The 24,686-nt window shown below is 41.8% G+C and overlaps 1 protein-coding gene across 1 annotated transcript in view; it reads right to left on the bottom strand.

The window, feature by feature from the left end:
* The window catches only part of cachd1 (cache domain containing 1), a 98,478-nt gene extending 74,794 nt beyond the window's left edge, over positions 1 to 23,684 (bottom strand). The window contains exon 1 of the mRNA XM_039811947.1: positions 23,436 to 23,684. Within this exon, the coding sequence (XP_039667881.1) occupies positions 23,436 to 23,684 (249 nt within the window). The remainder of the gene's footprint in view (positions 1 to 23,435) is intronic.
* Positions 23,685 to 24,686: the final 1,002 nt, after the last annotated feature.

The raw sequence follows: 24,686 nt of genomic DNA, 5'->3' as shown, positions 1-24,686 counted from the left end.
CATGACATGATTAACTGGATGCAGGATTTGTGTTGGCTACTCAGGATGCCAAGGGAGGCAACTTGGGAACTGTGGTGAGGAAGGAAAAACATCGGCAATGCTTGGCTGAATTACAGAAATACATATACAAGCACATTAATGCACCTTCATATAGACTCACGTAGAAATGACATTTACACAGATGGATCATGCACCCAGTGGCAAATAACAACAGAACTGTTCACGTCTAACCTGTCTACATAGCCAATGTCCTGCAACTGCGTGCACGCACGCACGCACGCACGCACGCACGCACGCACGCACGCACGCACGCTAACAGTGCTTTCTGACAGACGTCTGTTCAACAACCCAGTGCGTCTACAGTGAATACAGTTCAACTAGTCAGTCTCAGACTTAATGCAGAAAAAAAGGTAACTAAATTGCTGCCACATTGGCACACACAACTTGAAATTGAGTATTTCTTCAGCACACACTAATACTCAAGGGTGCAAAGTTGCAAACCTTTATTAAGAGGGCATTACACAACCCAGGTGTTTCCAGTTGTCTGAGATGAGCATATCTTATATCTGCAAATTGCAGAGGTATGACTTTTCTTATTTATGTTGCGCATAAACTACCTTTTTACAGCAATTTCTCATCATCATCATCGCCGTCCCCCTTTGTTGTTATTGGTCTCTTTTCTTTTTAACAGTTCTGTTCTTGTTTGCACATTCATTTACTCAGATTGATTCTACTATACTTCACAAGGAGTCTTTAAATTTCTGATTTTTAAAAAGGCTTCAAATGTAAAAACTGAGGTGTTGAGTTTGCATCGTAAACATACAGCAGAAACAAATTAACAGCAGATCATAAAACATATGATAATATATATTTAATGGGTAAATGGAAATATCTGTTAATATCCTGTCTCAAGGAATGGTTCCCTCTTCTGTAATACTGTAATGTTGCCCACGTAGCCAGCAGCCAACGAGATGATGAGCTAGCTAAAGTCTGTGCTAAATGTATGCAGCTGCTATACTTGATTTTTCTAGAATTGCTGGCTAACGAAACAACAGCTAGCTCTACCTCATTATGCAAAAAATATATATAGAAAGTAGGGCTGGGTATTGTTCAAAAACTTTCAATACCGATCCCTGGAATTCGATACCGGTTGCTGAGCGATTTTTTCGATACTAATTTTATAGAATCCATTACACATGGCATGTAATGAGGAGGCGTGTAATGTTGGACAGCCAATCACAAGTATTATTAGATCTTGGTACAAGCATGCTGCATGTTTTTCAGCTCACTGACGCGGATTACATTTACGCCTTAGGTATTGAAATTTGGTATTGAATGACAAGGCATCTTTCGATACTCAATACTATGGAGGCAATTCGGTCGGTGCCTTAAAAGTATCGAAGTTCGATACCCAGCCCTAATAGAAAGAAATGTCTAATTTACATTCATTAACACTCAAGCAAACCACACACAGCGTCTGTGTTTCACAAACATGTCAAGCGGAGCTCTCAGGCAGCAGGCAGGCCTGTGGTGGATGTCAGCTGAATATGCATCAGGTTTCTTCCCCGTGCTCTCTAAACATCGGAAACCTCTCTTATTCAGATTCATGAGTCAATCATTGCTGTGTGCAGACGCTTTCAAAAGAGAGAGAGAGAGAGAGAGAGAGAGAGAGAGAGAGAGAGAGAGATCCCCAAGGACATTCACAAGTTTCTGGAATGTAAATGATGAGTGGCTTTGCTGCGGTGAATACGAGGAGCGGGAGAGCAGCGTTTCTGTTCTGAAATATGCAGGAGACATACGACAGCGCCTCTCTAAAAAAAATAAAAAAAACAAAAAAAAAAACAGACTCTTCCATTTGGCATCCCTGCTATAACGGCCAATCAAAATTCCTGGTCTGGGACGTTATTAAACACTAACAATATTCATATATTCACATTCTAAAGGTGGGTAATATGACAGCATATACTTTTATATATTTTTATAATAATAGCATTATCGAGTCCTATTTTCTTTTGTTTTGTACAAACTATGATAAGCATAAGATATGCTTTGTTTTCCAGCGTTTCCTCTATGTTTATTGGCAAGTGGCGATCCGCCACGGTTAGATTTCTCCCGCCACGGTATCAGAAATATATACAAAAAGCCGTCTATCAGCAGTGATTGTAAAGAGCACGTCGACGGAGAATAGCGCAGACACGCGCTTCACAACGTGAGTGGGCACGCGCGCCACTCGGAGAAAAGGGAGAAAGAAAAAAGAGACAGGCTGTCCGGAGGACCCGGTTGAGATGGCATGTGTGCATTCTTGACAACTGTAAGTCGTATAACTTATATTGTCAGTTCATTTAAGCCTGTATTAGTCTATTGTTCTCGCACATTTTAGTTTCACCTTCACCTGCTAGCTAAATTCCACGTGGCCCTTGATATCATGGCGTAGTAGGCTAAACCGTGATTATTTCATACATTCATGAAACATATTGGGGGAAATTCATTTAACATAATTCACAGCCAAATAACAATTAAAAGTATGTTATTTGAACATTTATAACCTAACCTAACCTGGCAGGCACTGCCTCCGATTTGGTGTCTGCTGCGGTGCGCAGCGCAGCTCGGACCGTGCGCCGCTGCCCTTTCTTTCCTCCATAAACTCCGCTCTCAGCTGTGTGCAATGATTCCAGCCAGTTGTAGCATGTATAAAGTTATATGAACATGTAGACAGCTACCGTCTACGTGTAGGCCTACTGCGCCTTTCACAGAGCGATCGCCCGGTGCTTTTCTTCTGATTCAGAACCACGCCGTAGCCTACGTTACCGACTCTGGCTGTGCCTTCGGCCCATCGGTGATGCATTGCCCACATTTGTTACTCGAGACCGCTAGTTACGTTTCTCTGACAGAGGCTATGATTATTACTAAGCAACCAAGATGCATCTTCAACCACGCAAAAGATTAAAAACAAAACCGCGAAAATCTGAGCGGTCAATATGACAGTATGGCCAAAGTGATTGTATTTTCTTTGCCTTTTGTGTGTGTATGTGTATGTATATATATATATATATATATATATATATAAACAGTATATAAAAACTATTTTAAATGAAAATACAGACTCTTTTAGGAAAAGTCAGGTACCAGCAGGATTGTATTTTTTTTATTAAGCAAAGTTATTACACATATAAATTTCAAAACTATTCAAAATGACCGTCCTGGTCGTTCTAGTGTAACCGAGCCTTGGAGTTATTTTTCCAAAAGCCAAGAAAAAACAAATGCACACTGCAAGGCTGCCAACTTTGCCACTGAGGCAAATATGCAATTAGTTTCATTATGAATGGTTTCATACTATAGCCAACTTTGGGTTTTGGTTTCCCTATGAAGAAGTTCTTGTAAAATTAATTTTGTAGACCTAAAGTTCCTCAAAAATACAGTTCAATCAAAACGAAATGAAAATATGCCTCATTGTGTGTGAATAGAGGTGAATAAATATATTTGTTTGTGTTGCAGCGAAGTGTCAGTTCTGTTTAATACGTAAAACATTTGCCGGCGGGGCGCGGGGGGGGTCCGACAGATCTGCCCCCACTGCTAAAAAAAAATCCTAGAGGAAACACTGTTTTCTATTTTGATGTGTTTAAGTTTGCTAACATTGTCTGGAAAAGAAGGCAATATGCAGGCAAACTATTATTGTTTGATTTCTCCAGTATTCTATCGTAAATATTTTGTTGTCGACAAAAGGTCTAAAGATTTGATTGTGAAAGTTTTTTTGTTTTTTTTTAACTTTTTTACGGCATTGTTTTAAAATGTTGCACAGCACTCTGGTTCAGGTTTATATGAATTCATGATCGGCATGACAACAAAAAAACTTTGGCACTTTGCATTGACGCTAAGAAACCATTTATTGATACAATCAGAATTACTCTTCTGGTGGCTAATCCAGTGAATAAAATACCAGATGAATTAAAGCACTTCATCACAAATTTCCATAATACCATAAAGGAGTCCTGATTTTTAATTTGCTACATGGCCTGCAACGGCCTTAGTCAACAAGGGATGGGTAGCTTCCCTGATATAAATGCTACAGCAAAATCGCTGCCAGTTGAGAAATTTCTATTGTCTCATGATATTCAGTATGTCGTCATATCAACCCTATCACACACGCAAGCAAAAGAATGTAAACTCACTCATTCACACACACACACACACACACACACACACACACACACACACACACACACACACACACACACACACACACACACACACACACACACACACACACACACACACACACACACACACACACACACACACACACACACACACATTCCCACAGAGCTCAGTATCAGTCTAAGAGCCCTTTCACACATAGACCAAATAACACTGACGGATTAACGTTTCCAGAAAAAGGTAAGCGGTCTGGCTTATTCACACGATCATAAACTGCACCAAAACAGAGCAGGTTAACGGCTGCTGCATGTTTCACTTGAAGGATTTAGTTCCATATCGAAACATCGTTGTACCTTTATGCTGACATTTTCACAAACCTAGATGCTGTGAGTCCTATTTTGACACTGTTTTAGTTTTAGGCTATGTTTAGATGGAAACGATCTGAAGAGAAGTGGCGTTGCGTTCTCACTTTTTATTCCGCGTTTAGACAAGCGTTTTGGGGGGGAAAGTCTGCGTGCATATGGTGACTCAAAAGTGTGTGAAATTCGATGGCGTGTGCACACCAGGCGGCTAGGTGGTAGTGTGAAGCACTGCCACACAACACCACCAAGTCCGCGCGCCTGCGTAGAACCTTCCTTCTACTTCTCTCCCTCTCCTCCTCTCTCCCTCTCCTCTCCCTAGTAGCGTGAAACCAAAACATGGCGAAGCGAACAACAAAAGCTGACAATTTTGTCTGGACAGACAAGGAGGTGGAGCTATTGCTCCAAACAACCTTAGATTACAAAGCCACAAAGGCACAACAGGGCGTGGACTGGGAGTCCTGCCAGTCAAAATATATAGACATATGGATCGAATTTCTTTAGCAGTATCGTGTACCTGGAGGGACGTCATATCCACAGCAGAAAGACGCTATCTGTAAAAGTCAGATATCAAAGCTGAAAGCCATCCGGCCAAGTATAGGCAGACTGAGGATACCCAACGGCGGAGTGGCCATGGGCGAGTAATCACTCTATATTTTGATTTATGTAACAAAATATGGGGTGCCACCGTGAGCAGACTTTTGCGTTTTTACCCTTTAGACGGGAACGCGACAGTGGAGCGTTTTTAAGATTTCCACTCTGCAGGGTGGTTTCACTTTTTTGCATTTTTAAGCCCCAAAAACGCTGTCGCCGTCTAAACGAAAAGGCACATCTGAGCAAATATTTTGTCGTTTTCACCTGCGAGCGTTGTCATGTAAACCGGGCCTTAGTAGCTATTCATCAAGTGGTTAATGTTTGGTGTGCTTATGGGTCTTTCACATTTGTAGCTTCACACCAAATTGATTCCTGTAATCGTGTTAAGGAGTCAGAGACAATACTGCAGAAACATGTTCCAGAAATAAACTCAAGACCAAACTCAAATACATAACATTTGTATGTGTGTGGTGCTAGCAAGTGTGGAAAAGTGTTCCAAACTGCACAGATGTTGGGATTATCGAACATAAGTGACATCTTCCATGATATACCAAGCATGAAATTGTTTTTAATTAGTAGCTAATAATGTAAACAGGGGACGTCAGCATTGACTCTTAACTCGTAAATCTTAATAAGATTTGAGGTGGGAAAAGGTCTATAAGTAAATGTGGAACTTCACTGAACAAGTGCCACGATCCAATTTTTGGGAATTATTCACTCTAACATTTATTCACATATAAATAAGCAAGTTCCTTAAAATGTAGAGAAAGGGACAGGGTTTGTCTCTTGTTCAGCTACCGAGAGATGCCAGCAGAAACCCCAGCTGGCTGACGGCACTAAGACCAGGGCTAGACAGACTGAAAAAAGCTGGCATGGCACCAGGCAGCCAAACCTGGCAGTGAGCAGGCCTTCTGGAAAGAAAACAAAAGTCTGGGAGATGGAAGTTTGGAAGGATAGAGAGGACCAGATAAGACCATGGTTTCTTGTAGAAAGAGTTAACTGGGCTTCTGCTGGAGAAAGACACAAATGAATGCTCAAGTAGTGAAACGGACCTGCTTGCTATACCACTGGCTGGACATTAGACCTCTCAGCTGGAACACCAGTGCTGATTTCAGTAGACACACACACACACACACACACACACACACACACACACACACACACACACACACACACACACACACACACACACACACACACACACACACACACACACACACACACACACACACACACACACACACACACACACACACACACACACACACACACACACACACACACAGTGGGGTTTCTTTTGGAAGGGAGCCAAAGGATGAAACAAATGCTGCTGCCAAAAAACATAAAAACACAATTTCCACCTTTTCAGAGTACACCAATAATTGTTAACTGGTTTAAGAGAAAGACCAACCAATTGCTTTTTGTAACGTAGCAGTGTGAAATCCAACCAACAAAGATAACCTGCACACACAGATTGAGACAGCCAGAGCGAAAAAACAAAAATGAGAAAAGCGAGGCCAAGATGTGCTGCAAGATGATTTCAAGATGGTCCCCACGCAACAAGAGCAATGTTTTTTTATGAGTCTGGGATCTAGCGTGAGGCTGTTATCATTTAGGCACTGAGCTGAAAACTTCTCTTTTCTACTTGGCAAGTTTGTTGTTTCTCTGCATTGAAATAAGTATGTCAAAATCATATCAGAAATATGAATAAACTAAGATTGAAAAAAAAAAAATCTACACTTTCTTCATTATAGCCAGAAAAATGATCTTTATTCTTTGGTGATTGACGTGTTGACATGCCAGCAGGAGAAAATGTGTGAAAACACTGAAGCCCGTTTGGCTCCCCTAATGCTCGTCTTCCATTGCTTGTGAGTCAGTCCAGATTAAATTAGCCATTCGTTTGGCAGAAACATAACTGAGCTCAGAGACACAGAGAGCTAAACACAGCTGCAGCCGCTCCGTACATAAAGCTTTATAGCAGTCTGTGTTTATGTGAAATATGTGTGTGTAGGTAGAGATAGAGGTAGTGTAACAGTGTGCCTTTGGGTGTTTACATGTGTTTGGAACATTGAAGGTGTCTGAAGCAGTCTACCCATTTTTCATCTCACACTCAAACACCCTGACACTCCTCCCTGCCTCCTAATTAGCAAGCTGTATCACATTTTCTTCCTTGCTATTTTATCTGCGAGAAAAAGAAAACGCTGCATCTCTTTTCATCTTCGGAACCAGCCTCGTCTTACGTAGACACAAAGAGGCAGAAAGTTCAAAGTTCAACTCATTAGCCCGGGTCACTTCCTGACTTATCTTCAAAGCCGGCGAACCAGCGGAAGACAAAAAGGCACAGGACAGTTTCACATACCACCACCGGCAGACACAATTACACCGATAGGAATGGGGAGCTGAGAAGATGAGAGGATGAAGATGGAGAAGACAGACAAAGGAGAAATTGTGCAGAGGCGCAGACTGCCAAAACCTCAAGGCACGACGGAAAACCAAAAGAAACAGAGAAAGGACGGTGGCTTTCTACTATTAATCTACCTAATATTATATCATGCAATTATTTCAGTACGAGAGGATTTGAACCACAAAAACCAAACTTGCAAAGCTAGGGCTAGCTGTTTCCCCCCGCTTCCAGTCTCTATGCTAAGCTAAGCTATAATCACCTCCCAGCTTCAGCTCCGTACTTGGTGGTACCCATCTTCTCATCTAAGGGGCCTTTCACACCTACTGTACTTTGTTTGGTCCGGACTTTCAGAGTTTTCAGTTTGTTCCGCACCAAAATTGCAGGTGTGAAACCTCCCCCAGACCAAACAGCCAAAATTTGGTCTGACCAAAGGAGGTTGTCTCGGTCCGGATCAAACTGAACCATGGTCTGGTTGGTTTCTAGTGTGAAGGCATTTTTTGGATGGTTCAGACTTCTCACTAAATACAGGAAGTTCTGGCAGACTATCGTTGTGTTCTAAGACCGGGGAAGATCCTTTAAAGAATAGCTCAGAGCTTATGATGTTCACAGCTGGCTAAACTATTTAAAAATGGCGGGTTTGTTCAGGACACCCCCGTCTGTCGCTAGCAATGATGACGCAGTGATTAGTGACAATTCTCTCTGACCAATCAGTAGTCTGAAGGTTTTCACGTCACCTTTTGGTATCAGCTCAGCTCGCTTGGAACCTTGACGGAGGGGATACTAAAAAGAGAGTACCTGTTGGCAGGTACCGGGGACTTTTTTTCATAATGGAAAACCAAAAAAGGCGAGTAGAGTCAAACTGAGTCGAGCAGGTACCATGTAATGGAAAAACGCCATAAGTGTGTACGTGAGAGAGAGTGACGGTGAATGCGCTCAGAGCAGACAGCTGTCGGCCAGTCAGAACAGAGAATACATCAGTAGCTTACTTGTTAAGTGGTAGTAAATATACAGTGTAGGTTTCAGTTTGTCACTGACTAAATGTTGTAGCTCCTCAAAACCCAAGTAAAGTTCCCGTGGCTTGCTTCTTAACAACGCAACAAAACAAAAAGAGGCGCGGTTAGCACAGGGAGAGAAGGAGTCCCAAACAATCCCGACACCAGAGACAGGATATGAGAGTCTACAAACCAATTAATTACAAGTATCGGGAGATGTGGCTCACGCATGACGACAGGACATAATTACGTCATGTATAGTGCTTTAGTGCGCTAGCATAACTGAAGTGTGAAACCAGAACTAACCGAATCATATGTATCCAAATGTAACAAAAACATGAACCTTGGTCCGGAAATTCAGGTGTTTAAAAAGACCCCAACTGTCAACAGGGATTCCCAAAATGTTAACAATTCCCTTCAGCTCTTCATCCATATTTTCTTTTTACTTTCTTCCAAAAAAGGCAGTAATGTACCCATTAGCAAGGAGTATCTGCAGCAGTGAGAGAGAGCTGTGCAGTAGCCTACAACAAAAATATGGTGTTTTTTGAAAATTAAACCATGTAAACCTATTCTGGTACAACCTTAAAATACAATTATGAACCTGAAAATAAGCATAATATGGGCGCTTTAAGTGTTTAACCCAAAAACGAATGAATGTTCTTAATAAAAATGGTTGAAGCTAACCTGCACTTTCTAGCTTTTATGACTAATGTTAGCAACATCACAGGCTGCAACAAACAAATACACCGACTCTGCCTTTAATTTGGTGTACCAATGTTTGACCCGTTTTGGAAAAACTAATGCACGAAAAGTAAAAACTACTACAAAGCATCAGGAGCAAAACTTTAAATCTCAGCAGCCATTGAAGTGACAGAACAGTGGCTGGATATTTTGTGTTATTCATTACAGACTGCACATTTAAACAGGCTGATGTCATTATTTTTGTATGAATGGCCGTGAGGAGAGAAGTTAGACCAACTGAGCTGACCTCCACAACCCCGTGACCCTCGAGTCAGAGAGGCGTCATGTAATTCCTCACCATCAGAGACAAAGATTCAAACTGCAGCGACAGTGGGTGGTTTGTGTACGTCTGTACGAGACTCCACAATGTGAGCGACCTGCTATTTCTTGGCAGCCACTGCCGCACACAATCTCTTCCAGTCTTCACCCAAAGCCTACTATTACATATTCAGTCAGATCTGCACCTATCCAAATACAAAAAAAACTGCACACGGGCCTAAAAAACGTGGCCGGAAATTCGAGACAACTTCGGAAACAGCGTTTCTCAACAACTGTGAAGTTCGGGTTACCACCAGTTTATGTATGCAACGCAGAGCCCTGAGAGAGGCACAAACAGAGAGAGAAAAAGAGAAAAGGGGGCATAAAAAACAGTTTGATCTGCTTCTCCACAGTAGGAGCTCCAACTCTCTCCTCATCGAGAATGCAAAGCCTCTCCTGCAGGAGTGGGTGTGCACCATGAGGGGGATGGGGGGGCCTTACAAATGCATGTTTGGGGGGAGGGAACTGGTCCCTCTACTCTCCTTGCCCTCGAAGTCGGGTATTTTGCTCACTGCCCCCTTGCCTTCACCACAAGCCCCCGCCCCCCTTTCCTTTCCCCTTTTTCTCTCTTTCAAGGAGAGTTCATTTTTGAGTCTTGCCCATTGTGGCGAGTGAAGGGACTGACTTGCTAAGGGGTGGCCTGGGGTCGCTTGGCTCACACAGCCAGGTCAGCCCTGTTGGAGCTAACTAAGTAACACTGGCAGGAATCTGGAGGGAAAAAAAACCCATAAAGCCTGGATCACCAATAAAGATCCTTTTCTCTCGCTCATTGAGTGCATTTGTTATCGCTTTGTGTGTGTGTGTGTGTGTGTGTGTGTGTGTGTGTGTGTGTGTGTGTGTGTGTGTGTGTGTGTGTGTGTGTGTGTGTGTGTGTGTGTGTGTGTGAGAGAGAGAAAGATTGTGTGTGTGTGTGTGTGTGAGATAGTGTGTTAGGCTGTGCGAAAAAAGACAAGGCAGAGGGGGTGACAGAGAATGGGAGATAAAGAGCGAGAGAGGCAATAGAGGGGGAATCATTAAAAATGTGGGAACGAGCTGATTAAACACAGCCAGTTAATTAGTTCTCCTCCTTAAGAGGAACGAGGTAGCTACTTTCACTGAAGACCTGGACGTTTGGTGCACAGGGCTCAGTTCAATACAAAGAAAAGGAGTGCTGAAAGAATCAGCTGATTAATCGGCAGACGGAAAATGAATCAACTGTTTCGATTAATCATAAAAACTTATTTATGACACTAATATGCCAAATATTTGCGTCGAGGATTAGCTACTTTTCTCTGTTTTTATGTCATCATAAACTGAATATGGATTTATGGCAAAATGTCATGTCATATTTAAAAAAAATTTGGACATTTAAAAGACTAAATGGACAAGTGTAACCTGTGATTAATCAATAATAACAACCATTAGTTGCATGTCTACAGAAAGAAAATGGAGAATGAAGAGAGAGCAAGCAGAGAAGAATTTTATTATGAATGAATTGTGGGAAGTGGGAGTCAAAACTTGCCTTTGTGAATTGAGAGTTATGTGGTCAGGATCTACATTCAAGTACCAATTATGTTACATGGTTATTTTCTCAATCAATTAACTGCCAAGTGTATAAATCTTGAAAAGAATAGTGACAAAAATGGGCATCACACTTTCTCAGAGCTGAGGGGACCTTCCTTATATTGTCTTACCAACTTTTTTACCCAAAGACATTTAGTTTCTGATGATTTAAAATGGATAAATGAAGCAAATCCTTACATATGAAAAAAACTCGAACTGCTGAGTATTTGGCATTACTGCTTTAAGAATGAATAACTATAACTATAATAATTATCAAAATAATTTCCATTTAATTCAACTAATTAACTTTCAGCAACACGATTATGATAGAACACAGACTTGTGTATTAGAGGATGAATACCTGAACCAAGCCCGTTGGGACCTGGCAGTACCCCTACAGGCCGGCCCTGGTTCGGACAGATATTTACAAATGATGTTGGGGTTTGGGTTGAGCTCGGTCACATCAGCGCGATAAAGCATTGAACATTTAAAATTTAAAAAGGTTATTATGTAGGTGCGCGCCTGTGTTAACGTGCGCTTGTTGCCCCGTGTGCGCAGATGTGCTCATCTGTTGACATTTCCGAATGCCTTCCTACAGCTGCTTAATAAAAGCGGGCTTTCCACACAAACAAACGTACATGTGTCATTAGTATGAGAAAAAAAAAAGAGATTTTAACTGTGTCTGGCTCGGACATAAATATCTTAATGCCTGTCGGGCTCGGGCCGGGTTCGGTTACTGCTCTGTCGGACGCGGGCCGGGCTCGACAGAAAAATGCGGCCCGATCCGCACTCTCATGTGTATGCATGTGTGCACACCTGCAATTGGCATCCCGATGTTTATCGAAGGTAAAACTAATAACGACAGGATGTTTGCAGCTGGAAGAAATTTAATCTGCCCGTGTTTATCTACATTGCACTTCGATAGCAGCCAAGGAAATGTTCACTCTAGATTCTTAACAGGAGCTCAGCATTGTAGAGCAGGTCAACAACGAGATGCAAGCTGGGAGAGATTTAGAGAAAGCAAAAGCAGACAGAAAAAGGCAAAAGGCTAAAAGAGACTGCCAATCACTGCAAAACCAATTTCAGTCAAGGCCAACCGAAGAGAGGCCTTCTTTAACTGGGAAATGTGGGAAACAGATCAAAAAGCGGTCAGATAAACGATCTGGCCACGACAGTACAGACAGATTTAAACCACAACAGCTGGTGCAGAAGGGGAAGAACATCAGTTTTATGCTCCGTTCCGGCCGCAATCCAGCAGGAGCCAAAAGACGGTGCACTAGGCTGTATTTACACAGGCAAAAGAAATTAAAGGGATTTGATTGAAATGAATTGGAGTCATGTTGTTCAAAAGCTCTGGGGGAAAAGAAAACACATCCTTGAACATGTTTTTCTCCACATATCTTTCTTCAAGCCAGCTTCTAGCACAGTTTTTGTTAGATATGGAAGAGGGCTGCAGGTAGATTCAAATAAAGATGAAGCCAGACTCCAAATGATCATGTCTGTTCAGGTCTCTGTTGGCAACTGTTAAAAATTGTCAAAAGAAAATCTGAAAATTTAATTTCACAAAGTCAACTTATGACTTGTGTCCCTCAAAAAAAAAAAAGAAGATATTTCACAATGACCGCAGTCACATTTCTAACTATGGTTAACAAAACTAAGTTTGAATGCCTTATAGCCAATTTGTGGTTGGGTTGTCACTCAGAATGAAGTCTTTTAAAATAGGATAAATAGCCCAGGGTGATGGAGCCAAAGAATACAATCTCAAATGTTTCCTCCAGCAAAATGCAGAAGTGAAACTTCTGATTTTTATGAATTCATTTGCAAGATACTTGAGCAAGAATGATAAAATACCACAGGCAAGACTGTCATAGTTATACATATTCAAAAAAAATACAGGTTATGCCACACAGCTATGGACTGCCAGTACCTGAGGTTTCAACTAAGTAGTGCACAGACAACCACTTTAATCATCTGTTTCAGCGCAGATAAGAGCAGAAAAGTCCGCTCACTAAATCATCTGCTCTTATTGTCTGTTTGCTGACGACCCTCCAGCCTCATATGTGCGGACAGCTAGCTAGTGTTAGCTAGCCGGCAGGTAGGGACAGACTGAACACAGACAAATCTGCACACAACTTCCATTCAATCCTGTTTTAATCCCTCTGGCCAAAGGTTAACTTTTCCTGCTACAGATTTCCCACCGTGGTCAGAAAGCACAGTGGAGACACTTTGTTTCTCTCACTATGCCTCTAGAGTCGCTACTCGCTCCGAAGCTAATCACCATCACTCTCTCACTCGCTCTACCACACATATGGCGGTCCTGCTATTCTCTTAAAGAGATTGACGCATACACCAACGCACAAGTATAAACTTCAGGCCACTTACGTAGGCTATGGCGAAAGCTCTGCGTGGAGCCTCTGCAGAAGCATAAATCACGCTTTAGGCCCACATTTGGACCCTGGTTTTCTGAAGATCTAGGTTAGGATTTCCATCGGACAGCAGCACTTAAACCCCAGTTTTGTCCAGCAAGTCTGGGGATTTCACCGTGTCTGATGCGTGCTCAGTTTGGGGGTTGGAGACTCTGTTGGATATGAGGGGGGCCTGAGCCTCTCAGTGCCTGGACTCAAGCCAAAACATACAAGCAGCTCCGCATTTAATGAAAATGTGGTCCTTTGCTCGGTTCTCTCCAGCATTGTGGCGGGATGATAAAGGTAACAGTCGACAGAACTGGGCTGTTTCCACAGGTTTTGGACAGGCCAAGAATGATGACAACTTATATCGAAGTCATTCCAAGTTTTAAAACATTGCAGATGTCGCTGGGGGGACTTTGCAGGTGTTGGCAGAGAGCCCTGTTTCTCATTAAAAAAACTGACTCAAGAAACACAATTCTTAATTTCAATGTAACTATTTAACTTTTATATGATAGAAAAGTTTAGCTTGGAAATAAGGTCATGTATATGCAGCAGATTATCACATCAGACAGGTTACCATGTTCACTTTCAATTGAGCTTGGATAAAAATGAAAAATAAAAAAGACAATACTAAAGCACCCACACTAACAGAACAGTAAAAGTTTTAAGTATTCATGTATCAGCAGCAACTTGAGACCAAGAATCCAACAACTGTGTGTGAAAGCAAGGAAGTGTTTAAAAAAAAGAAAAAAAAGAAAAACGATACCTGCAATAACAGTTTGAAAAAAGCAACAGTTAAAATAGAAAAAGTGAGGTGCAGATAGTTCAGCACAGCCTTGAATGGCTCATAAACTGCTAAGGCACATCATGATGTAAGGCTGGACTGAGGAGAGGTTGTGCCGCAATGCAAGGCTGTCTAATGGCGGTTACACACCAACCAGACGGCCAACCATCGGCAGAAAAGCCAGTCGGACTGATCAGTCTCCCCGAGTTGGTCCAAAAAGTGCCTCAGAACACACCGAAAAGATGAGACGTAATACGTCTCCATAGCAGCAGGCGGCGCTAATCTGTATTTTTGCCCAAAAAATTAAAACCGGCAGCTGATTGGACGAACGCGTCACGTGGGTTTATGTTCTCCGGAAATTCAAAGCCAGACTGTCATGGCGGCTTGTTCAGAATATGATCTCATATTGTACAAAAATAGTTCACTGAAACATGTTTCTGAAAACATATTAAGCGAGAAATAGGCCATGCAGTTGCTGAATATGTCTTCATTTCAGATCAAAAAAGGTCAGTTTAAAAGATTTTTTGTCCGATTTTGAGAGACTCTAGTCACGCTCATTCCGCTCGCCATTTCCGGGTGAGTCCCAACTGCCTCGTCTCCGACTGAACATGTCCGGTCGGCCAAAATGAAGGCCGACAGCCCCTCAGACGGATGACGGCACGGAACACACTCGAGTAACCGACCTCGCCAGACTGTCCAACGGCCGATTATCGGGTTAGTGTGTCAGCGCCTTAATGCAAAGCACCTGTAGCTCAGACTACCTGAACATCCCACACAAGAGAAAGGAGGAGAAAGATACCCCTACAACTTTCAAAACCTGACAGACATAAGCAGTAAGATAACATGAGAGGTGGGGAGGGAAACCAGTGTTTGGCATTGGTGTGAATGGGCTAAAGCATATTATCCAGTGTGGCTCCAAACCCTGATGCAAATGAATATGTGAACATGTTATTAGATCCATAGAAACCCTACAGACACTTAGCCTTTTCACCCATGAATGCCACTTTTTTTTTTTCTTGTCTGCACTTTAACACTAAATTGTTAAGTTAAAGCAGCTGTAATAATTGTTATGTAAAAGGAGACACTCGTAGTGACAAACCCACAGAGAATTATCCCTCGACTCTGCAGTTCCACTCAGCTCCAACGTTTAACCGTCACTGTTTTGGTTTTTATAGCCCGCAACTTCACCACTTTGGTTCACCCTCTGTCAGGCATGGATTGGCCATCGGGAGTACCGGGAGATTTCCGGTGGATCAGAATCTTGTTTTTTTTTTTTTTTTTGGCCATCATTGTGTCTATGAACAGGCCACAGAGAGGAGAGAGATCACATGACTGGGCAACTGGTTTGTCTCTCATCTGAACACTGGCCAATCACATCCCACTATGGCCCACTTCCATCCTATCATAGAGACAGAGCGCATTTAAGTCCCGCCCCCACCCGCAGTGAAAATAACACAACATAGTGACCGTAGCTAGCTAAAAAACACAAGATTTAAGCATATCAAACGATTGTTTCAGCACCCTTTGTCTACCAGAGAGGACAAGTTAGCGGTTAGTACGCTAATGTTAGTTATGTTTTAGCAAGCACTTACTTACAAACATAGTACGATAACTTTCTGATTTATCCACATTCCACTAACATAAGCATACTGTGTACAAAATGCAGCTTAAAAGGAACACGCCGACTTATTGGGACTTTAGCTTATTCACCGTAACCCCCAGAGTTAGATAAGTCCATACATACCCTTCTCATCTCAGTGCGTGCTGTAACGCTGTCTGACGTCTCCAGTATTAACTTAGCCCAGCACAGATCCTGCAGGTAACTGGTTCCAACTAGCCTACTGCTCCGAATTGTGACAAAAGTGACAAAATAACGCCAACATGTTCCTATTTACATGTTTTGTGTACACGCTGTGACTCTACAAATCCCAACATGTAAATAGGAACATGATGGCGTTATTTTGTCACTTATTCAGAGCAGTAGGATTACTGGAACCATTCACCTGCATGTTCTGTTATGGGCTGATGCCGCTGGAGCCGTCAGACAGCCTTACAGCACGCACGGAGATGAGAAGGGTCTTGAAGGACTTTTCTAACTCTGGGGGTTACGGTGAATAAGTCAAAGTCCCAATAAGTCGGCGTGTTCCTTTAAGTTTAACTTACAGACTTGTCACTTGTTTACTATACAAGACATCTTGATGACAGCCACGCTCCACCCTCAACCTTTAGCCATCTTGCCATCAGGAGCCAGCCAGCCTTTTTCAATCAGTGAGTACATTATAATACTCTCTTACTTACCACTCAGATAAGTGAGAGTATTAGGGGCTGGTATGCAGGGTTCAAAATTAACTTTTTGTCCACAATCCAAATGGCTAGTGAATGTGTTTTTTTTTTGCTGACGAATCAAGCAAATCTACCAATGTTGAACCCTGCTGGTATGTACATGTGTTGAAGGGTAGTGCAAGGATGGTTGTTGTCTGGCTGATTTTGCTGGGCTGGTCTGGGTCTCAAATGGTTCTCTGATTTCTTTTTTACCCCAGTCCAGCCCTGCCAGCCATTTTTCCACTGCACGCTACCGGCAAATGATGAATAGACGAGGTTAGCAGTTTACTGGCTAACGTAATGGAGAACAAGGTGATAATATGTACATTTTTGTATTTACACCTTGTTTTTGCTGGCCTAAAAGTGGCCAAAAGAAATCAATCGATGTGTTTTTGGGAGGTTTTACATTAGAAATATGAGCAAAATAACGACATCCTAAAAACGTGCCCCAGTTCTGCAGCACCAGTATAAAACAGCAGACAGTTTTGCTAACATTGAAGCAAAACATCCCTGTTAATCACACAAAACCTTGATTGGATGGTTTAGCGGTAATGGTATGGACATTAACCAAGAACCAGAGATTAGTTCAGTATCCTACATAATACTCCATTGTGCGTAAAAATGTTAGACTTACTGAAAATATTAAACACACACCAAGAGAAGGTTTCTGTCCTCCACCCAAAGTATGTTTCAGGGAATAGTTGGTTACATTATGTAAACCCTGTGCCCTGAGGGGTGGGCAACGAAGAGAGCCCCATTATGTCCTCAACAAGACAAATGTAGGCATGTGCTTAGAGATATATTTGACACCTAAGCGTTCATTTGCTTATTGGATGAGTATTATTGTGAAGACAAAAACTGTATACATGTGCTCTCTTCTTTCATAAAATAGCCTATTTATACACAGTATATACTAGTGATGCACCGAAATGAAAATTCTTGGCCGAAACCGAAAACCGAAAAAAGAGGAAACCAAGACCGAAAACCGAAACCGAAACACTGAAAGAAATTAAGCCAATTATTAGTACCATTGCATTTATGGCTATGACTGTGTACTAACTTTACTAAAATCAAGGCATTGCAATTGTATAAATTAATATTAAAGTTTAATTAAAAAAATATCTAGCAGAAATATGGCTACAATCTGATAGTCACATACAGTATACAGTAGCCTAAGAACAGAATAGCTTACCTATTGTTATTATTATTATTATTAATTGAGGCACTTTCTTGCAGGATTTCACTGAACATATCAGACAACGAGGGTGCATGCCCCTCATCTGGTGCAGCGAGACCAGTCTTTTTTTCTGCGCTCTGATCTCCTGCGCTGGGTGCTGCTCCGTCTCCGTCTCCACGCGGGTTCTCCGCATCCATCGCGGCCTGGATCATTTCTCGTGCGCCCTGCTTTATTTCCGCATCCAAGTAATGGTCTTTATAACGCGGATCAAGTACAGTCGCGATGAAGTGCAGAGGATCCGAACAGATCTCACTGAAACGTGTGCTGACAGACTCTAAAGCGTACTTTTCATTGTTTTCCTCCGTGGTCCGTCTCAACCTCTTTGCTTAGGAGACGCTTTGCAGGTGGAACGGATGGGTACTGACACGATGCAGTTCGCGTAGAAAAGGTTTTGTGTAAATGCTTTTGAAAGCCATTTTTCGGCCGAAAATTTTCGGTGGCCGAATATTCGGTGCATCCCTAGTATATACTATAACTTTCTGTTCAACTGAACACACAGTCAACGTCTGCAAGCCCTGCATGGAGGGCTGGATGCAGAGTGGCTCATACACATATTTAAAGTGAACAGAGAGAATGAATGAGAGATAGAAATGCTCCAACATGTAGCAGAGGGCCTCTGAGGCTCGTGGTAACCTTGACTGTTTCAGCACACAGCCATGCAGGCAATGCAATGAGAAGCAAGAAGGCTTTGAAGCTGTACTGCAGAGAACCTAGCAGGAATTCTGATGTCCTGCTGTATATCCTCTAGCCCTCCTCCTCCTCCTCCTCCTCCCTCTCCGTCTCTGCAAGGGATTCAATACAAAGCGAGGCAAAGAGAAGAAACAGCAGCCGAGAGAAACAGAAAAAGAGAAAGTAGATAAATAAAGGCAGGTGGAAGACATTTAGATAATGTCTATTCTAAGCTTAAAAAAAAAAGAAACAAAGCAGGAACTGGGGCTCTGTGATAGCCCCTCAACTGTTGTTGCCCTTGGACCAAACCCAAACCCAGAAAATCACAGTCTAATGACAGTGCCGGCACTGTCCCAATTTTCTCTTCTCCTGCGCAAACCCTCCATTGCCCTCAAATTACTATCAATATTCATTTAGGGGCCCGGGGATGCTGGACGAGCCAGCCTTAATAACAAACCACACTTCTCGGAGGAGGATTAAGGCCCTTAAAACTAACACAGTGAAATTTCCTTTGTAAATAATCATCCGATTGTACAAAGGAAATAGCCTCTCTATAAAGGCAAGTGAGCTGGACTTTTCACACAGCGATGACTGATCTCTTTTTGGCTTCGCCATTTAGTGACAATCTATGCGCGCCTATTCGTTTCCAACAGTGATCAAGTGTGTGTTGCTGCAACTGTGGCTGGAAACATGTAGCGTGGTCCTGGCTCTAGCGGACGAGAAGCACCAGGCCCATGTTTTAATAACATGGAAAAGGGACAGGAGATTCTATTTCATATTTAGATCCAAGTCCAAATTGCCGTGCCAACCCCTCCTGCTTTAAGCCGCAGAAAATCTGACATGAAATGCTCATTAGTTACATACAGTGAATGCTCATTAGTTACATACAGTGTATCAGAGAAGATAGTCTACTTTCATAACAACCGCTGAGGGTTGCATGGCAGAAATCATTCCGAATAAGAAATCACCTTTTAACTATTAATTAGAGTATTAACTTTCTGATTTTTACACTAAGAGACGATGCCAGGCTCCAACAATGAAAGATATAAATAGTATTGATTAGCAATAACTTAACACAAGCCACACAAAGGCTGTTTAAAAGAAATATCACATTAAAGGGAAAATGTAATATGTAAATGATGGGAAATGAATGCAAAACACTAAACAGTTGGGATGAATCATGCTAGAGACTGAAAATAGAGATTTATTAGCAACTATTTTGATTCTTGATTAATTGTCAGTAATCAGTCATTTTTATAATAAAAATGCCAAACATTCACTGGTTCTGGCTTCACAAATGTGACATGTTTATGCTTTTCTTCATCATATTTTATTTTGGTTGTGGACTGTTGGTTAGACAGAATAAAGCATTTGAAGATGTCCTCTTTGACTCTTGAGAAATTTTTGATTGATGTTTCTGATTGATTAATTGAATGATTTCATAAACCAAACGATGATCAAATAACAGAGAACATGATAGATCAATCAATTACGACAAGAACAAAAAGTTGCAGCCCTACAGCAAACTTTACAGTTTGTAGTTGCAATAATCACTTTCAAATCAACTGAATTACTAAAAATAAACTGAACTAATTGTACAACATGGCATCATGACTTTGCGTAAACATAAACGCCACTTTCCTAAAGCCAAATGGCGCGTTATCTGTATGCATTTTGAGCTATCCACATGTATGTCTATGCTGTATACAGCGGATGTAAACATCATTCATACTACTCGCTACAGCGAAAATTCACACGTAATATAGGTCAATGGCGGCCGGGGCGATTATGCGTAGTTATAACACGCCAAAAATGGCATATACGAATTGGCGTGTCATACATACGCCACTTTATGAGAGGAGTCTGAATTGTAATAGATTGTAGTGGAATGCCATACACATTTTAATCTTTAAAACTTCCCAGGGAATGGCTTTCACAACATACATCTATGTGTGGATGTATCTGATGTCTTTCGTGTAGTTATGTTGGGGTGTATGATCTATTCATGTACCTATGTATTTATGTGAGGCTCTGTACAGACTGTGGCAAAACATTTTTTTTTTTAGAAAAAGGACAATAAAGAAGCCATCTCTAAATCTGAAAGAAAAACATCCTCTGGACCCATCAACTTAACCAGAGTGTCGTCTCTACACCCTCCTGTCCCCCGATAATGGAGGAACTCAATGACAGATTGAACAAGGTTGACCCAGTGACGCAGAAGCACTGACAAGGAAAGCCTCAAATTACACATCTGCCAGATAATGAGGGGTGGAGCGGAGAGAGGTAGAATTACGCTTTAAACGGAGATGCGGGGATGCTCGCTTGATGACAAAACCTTCAGATCCTCTCCGAAACAGTAGAGCATGAACTTTTGCACGTTGATGTCTTTGTGCCAAAAAAAGAAAATACAAAAAGAGCATCAAAGAGATAATGAATGGCAGCTGTGACTCCAGAAAGCTGAACTTGAAGTCAATGGTGCGGTTTGGATGTTGTTGTTTTTTGAGGGGGGGGGGGTGACGACAGTGTGGAAAATCACTGGCGACTTCACTGCACAGGGAAAAAGGGGAAACTGCCAAAGAGACAGAAAGATAAAGAGAAATCCAGTTCAACAGACACACCTGCATCAGAGCAGGTGTCCACACAGACAGCATGGCCAATAGATTCCTAAAGTTGTTTTCACAGGCAGATGTGGACTGTTTATACTGGACGCACGTCTCTTATATCGCGGAAAACCACTCTGACAAATCCATGAAATGCACCGCTTCAATCAAACTCGCATTAGCTTCATGCCAAGTCATATTTTCACAGCTTGTACAACAACATGATTGCCTCAAAGCTGTTTTCCCACGATACAGGGGGATGACGCTGAATGAATGCTTTCATAAATAATTTAGAAAGGGCTATATGAAATCTGAATGAGTCATTAAAAATAAAGTACTTGAAATATATTAAAATATGTTTGCATGAATTACAGCTTTGCAGCTGATAGAAGAGGTGTGAATAATTTCACTGTATGCGCCAGCATGAGCAAAGAACATTAATAATAATAATAATAATAATAATAAAGAGCAAAAAAAAAAAAAAGACAAACTCTACAAATCAGCAGAGAAACTGGAGCTCGGGGAAGGATGAGCGGTGACAAAGGCGGATCCAGGGGGAATCAGAGGAAGTCCTCAAAGCCGACTCCCATAGGCCGGGATGAAGGAAGCTCAGTGTGGAAGCAGACAAGATGAAACACCATTTGGGGGCAGGGCCCCCCCGCTGCCTCGCCTCTGTGTTCGGGGCCTGTGAGCTCCTCTGCCTCTGAAGTGCTAAACACCCCCCACCACACACACCCTGCAGCAACCGGCACTGCACTCCGCACCCCCTGCCATTTGGGGACTCAATGCAGGTCTGCACGCATGGACATGGCCAAGTGGTGTTTTCATTGTGTTCACATAGTACGTTTAATAAATCAGGGCTGCGGCAAGCGATTATTTTCATCGTCGATTAATCTGCTGATTACCTTCTTGATCAATGTGTAAGAGGCCAGAAAATAGTAAATCATGTTGATCGTTTGTCCGACCAACAGTGTTTAGTTATTATCACATAAGACAAACACAAACAGCAAATCCTCAGAATTCAGAAGGTGGAACGGAGGAATGTGTGGTATTGTTGCTTTAAACTGACTTTAAATGAATTAATTTCATTTTCAGAATAGCTGATAGTCAACGCATTTTCTGTTGACCAACTAATTAATGGACTAAACGTTTCAGCTCTAATTCAAATTGCTTGCTTTCTGTTCAAACCCATAAAAAGGTTTTCAGTTTACTAGCTAGAATCTGTGCCGTTTCGGCCTATTTGTTTCTAAAAAAAAATGTTATGAGTCAATGGGCTGTTTCAGCTTTAACATCAATGATAAATCAAGGTGTGTATCATTTAATAAGGGCATATACTCATCAGCATTATGGGGTTACTATTGGCTAGTAAAAGCCAATATGTTTAATGTCTCCAACAGGGAATAAACAAGGGACACAAACACATGAACCATCTCACCTCTAATAAAACTCAAAAATCAGTTCAGTCAAAGTTGAGACAATGAATCAATAAGTCAATAACAATATTAATCTACAACTACTTTGAAAATACAGACATAATTTAAACCATCTATCAAGCAATGAGAACCCGTTCTCCTTGCGTCCAAAAGGCTGATTCTCGGATTGGATCTGTGGGCTGCAGCCAAGTTAAATAAAAATGTATTTATTCATTGTTATTGACTTTAAAGAGACCTACATAGCACAATTCTCAGACACACTGGAAGGCATTATAATCATAACCATCTTTTTTTTTTTTATCTATCAGCACAATGGCATGTGTGCATCTTTATAACCAGGCACTCATCTGTAATGCTGTTGGATTAGGGCCAATCCACAATGAAATGTTGCTGATTTCAAATGAGAATCAATGTACGTTAGGTGACAGTTTATTCACCTTTTCAGCACGCACGCACACACACACACACACACACACACACACACACACACACACACAGTGAATGTGTTTAAATAACTGATCTGTTGTAAAATTCGTCTTTTTAAGCGGATTAGGGGATAATAAAGGTGAAACCTCCAGCGTGTTGATGCCCCAGATAAATGCGTCCTAACTTCAAAGCGCCTGTTGTTACGGCCAAACACTGGCAACCAAAGAGTTTATTGTTTCGTAACACTGTAACATTTCTGTCAACAAAGTTCCCCCCCCCCCCCTCTATGATTATTAGGCTACATTATATTTGTTGTTTTGAAAATCCTGTTTGTACCAGTTTGGCTCTTTAAATCCGCTCCAACACGAAGTGGCACAGCCATTCCTCACACTTTTCACACAGAAACAAGACAGCACACACTTTTTAAAAAGCATTTCTGATCCACGTTTACCTGCATAGTAAAGACTCCCAGCTCCTGGGAGGACAGCTTTTTCATCTGGTCGGCCAAAACTTGCGCTTCTTCCAGGATGGAAAACTCCGTTTCGGCTCCGCAATATCCACAAGAAAGAGCCGAGCACATTACAACGAAGCTCCACGAAAAAGCCAACAAGCCCCCGTGAAACCGAAGGTGTTTATCCCGGAAAGCAGCGCGCGTATTCGGCGTCAAACCCGGAGGTTTCTCCCCCGTCCGCCTCGCCATGATGGTTGTGGGTTTACAGGCTGAAGAAACACGGAGTCTTAACTGGTGGCGGGGGGTTAAAAAAAAAAAATTAAAAAAAAAAACTTCAAGGGAAACTACTTTTACAACTTTGCAGCGTAGAGAACGTGTGCCCTTTCTCTCCGGTACGAGTCTCCAAAATTCCCAGCAGCGCAAACCATTGCAGCTCTTTGAAATCCCACAAGAGAAGAAAGTAGATCCATGCGTGAAAGAAGACACGGTTTTTCTTTTTCTTTTTGAAAAACGTTGTCGGCGTTTTCGTCTTCGGTCACTCGCTCCAACTCCTGGAAGTCTGGCAAAGTGTGTGTGAGCCGGAGATTCACCACAATGGGGGTGAAAGTGGGAGGCGTGGAAACACAAGAGTCCTACCGACGCCTGGATCTCCGGATCAATGGATCAGGGTTTCCTGATGCCTTCAACTGCAGCTGGGAAAAGAGTGAATGGCCCTTAAAAATTCGCAAATACGAAGTTGCCCAAAGAGCCTATGTTCCCACAAATGCATAGGGTTTATGACCTCTGGTCCATGTCAGTCATATCAATGACTGATGGTTAAAGTCGCCCAAAGCCTTTCATTTCATCATGTTCGAATTTTGTTCAACCTGTTATGCAAAAAGGACCATTATAAATGTTGAGTCCACTGTACATTTTAATTATCGTGCATTTTAAAATAACTACTAGATAAATTGCCTTCAAAATATTTTATTAATAAAAGTGGGGTTACTATATAGGCTACAGGGCATTTAGTTTTCATGAGGCTATAGGATCATTTTAGATTTTTTTTCTTCTGCAAGTAACACTGTCATTATGTAGGATTATGTTTTTAGACGCAGTTAGGTAAAAAAAAAAAAGGAAGTGAAAAAAGACATTCAGCTGTGGTAAAAGTCCACACAGGCACACAGAAGGGTCCTCTGCTTTTAGGCATTAAACAATTAAACAGGTGATATGACGTATCTGTAAAGATCTTTGGTAAAATAAGCGACAGCA

This window comes from Perca fluviatilis, chromosome 9 (genome assembly GCF_010015445.1).
Source record: "Perca fluviatilis chromosome 9, GENO_Pfluv_1.0, whole genome shotgun sequence".
Lineage (NCBI taxonomy): Eukaryota > Metazoa > Chordata > Actinopteri > Perciformes > Percidae > Perca > Perca fluviatilis.
The sequence above is the reverse complement of the archived record's forward strand: the minus strand, read 5'-3'. Positions and strand labels throughout refer to the sequence as shown.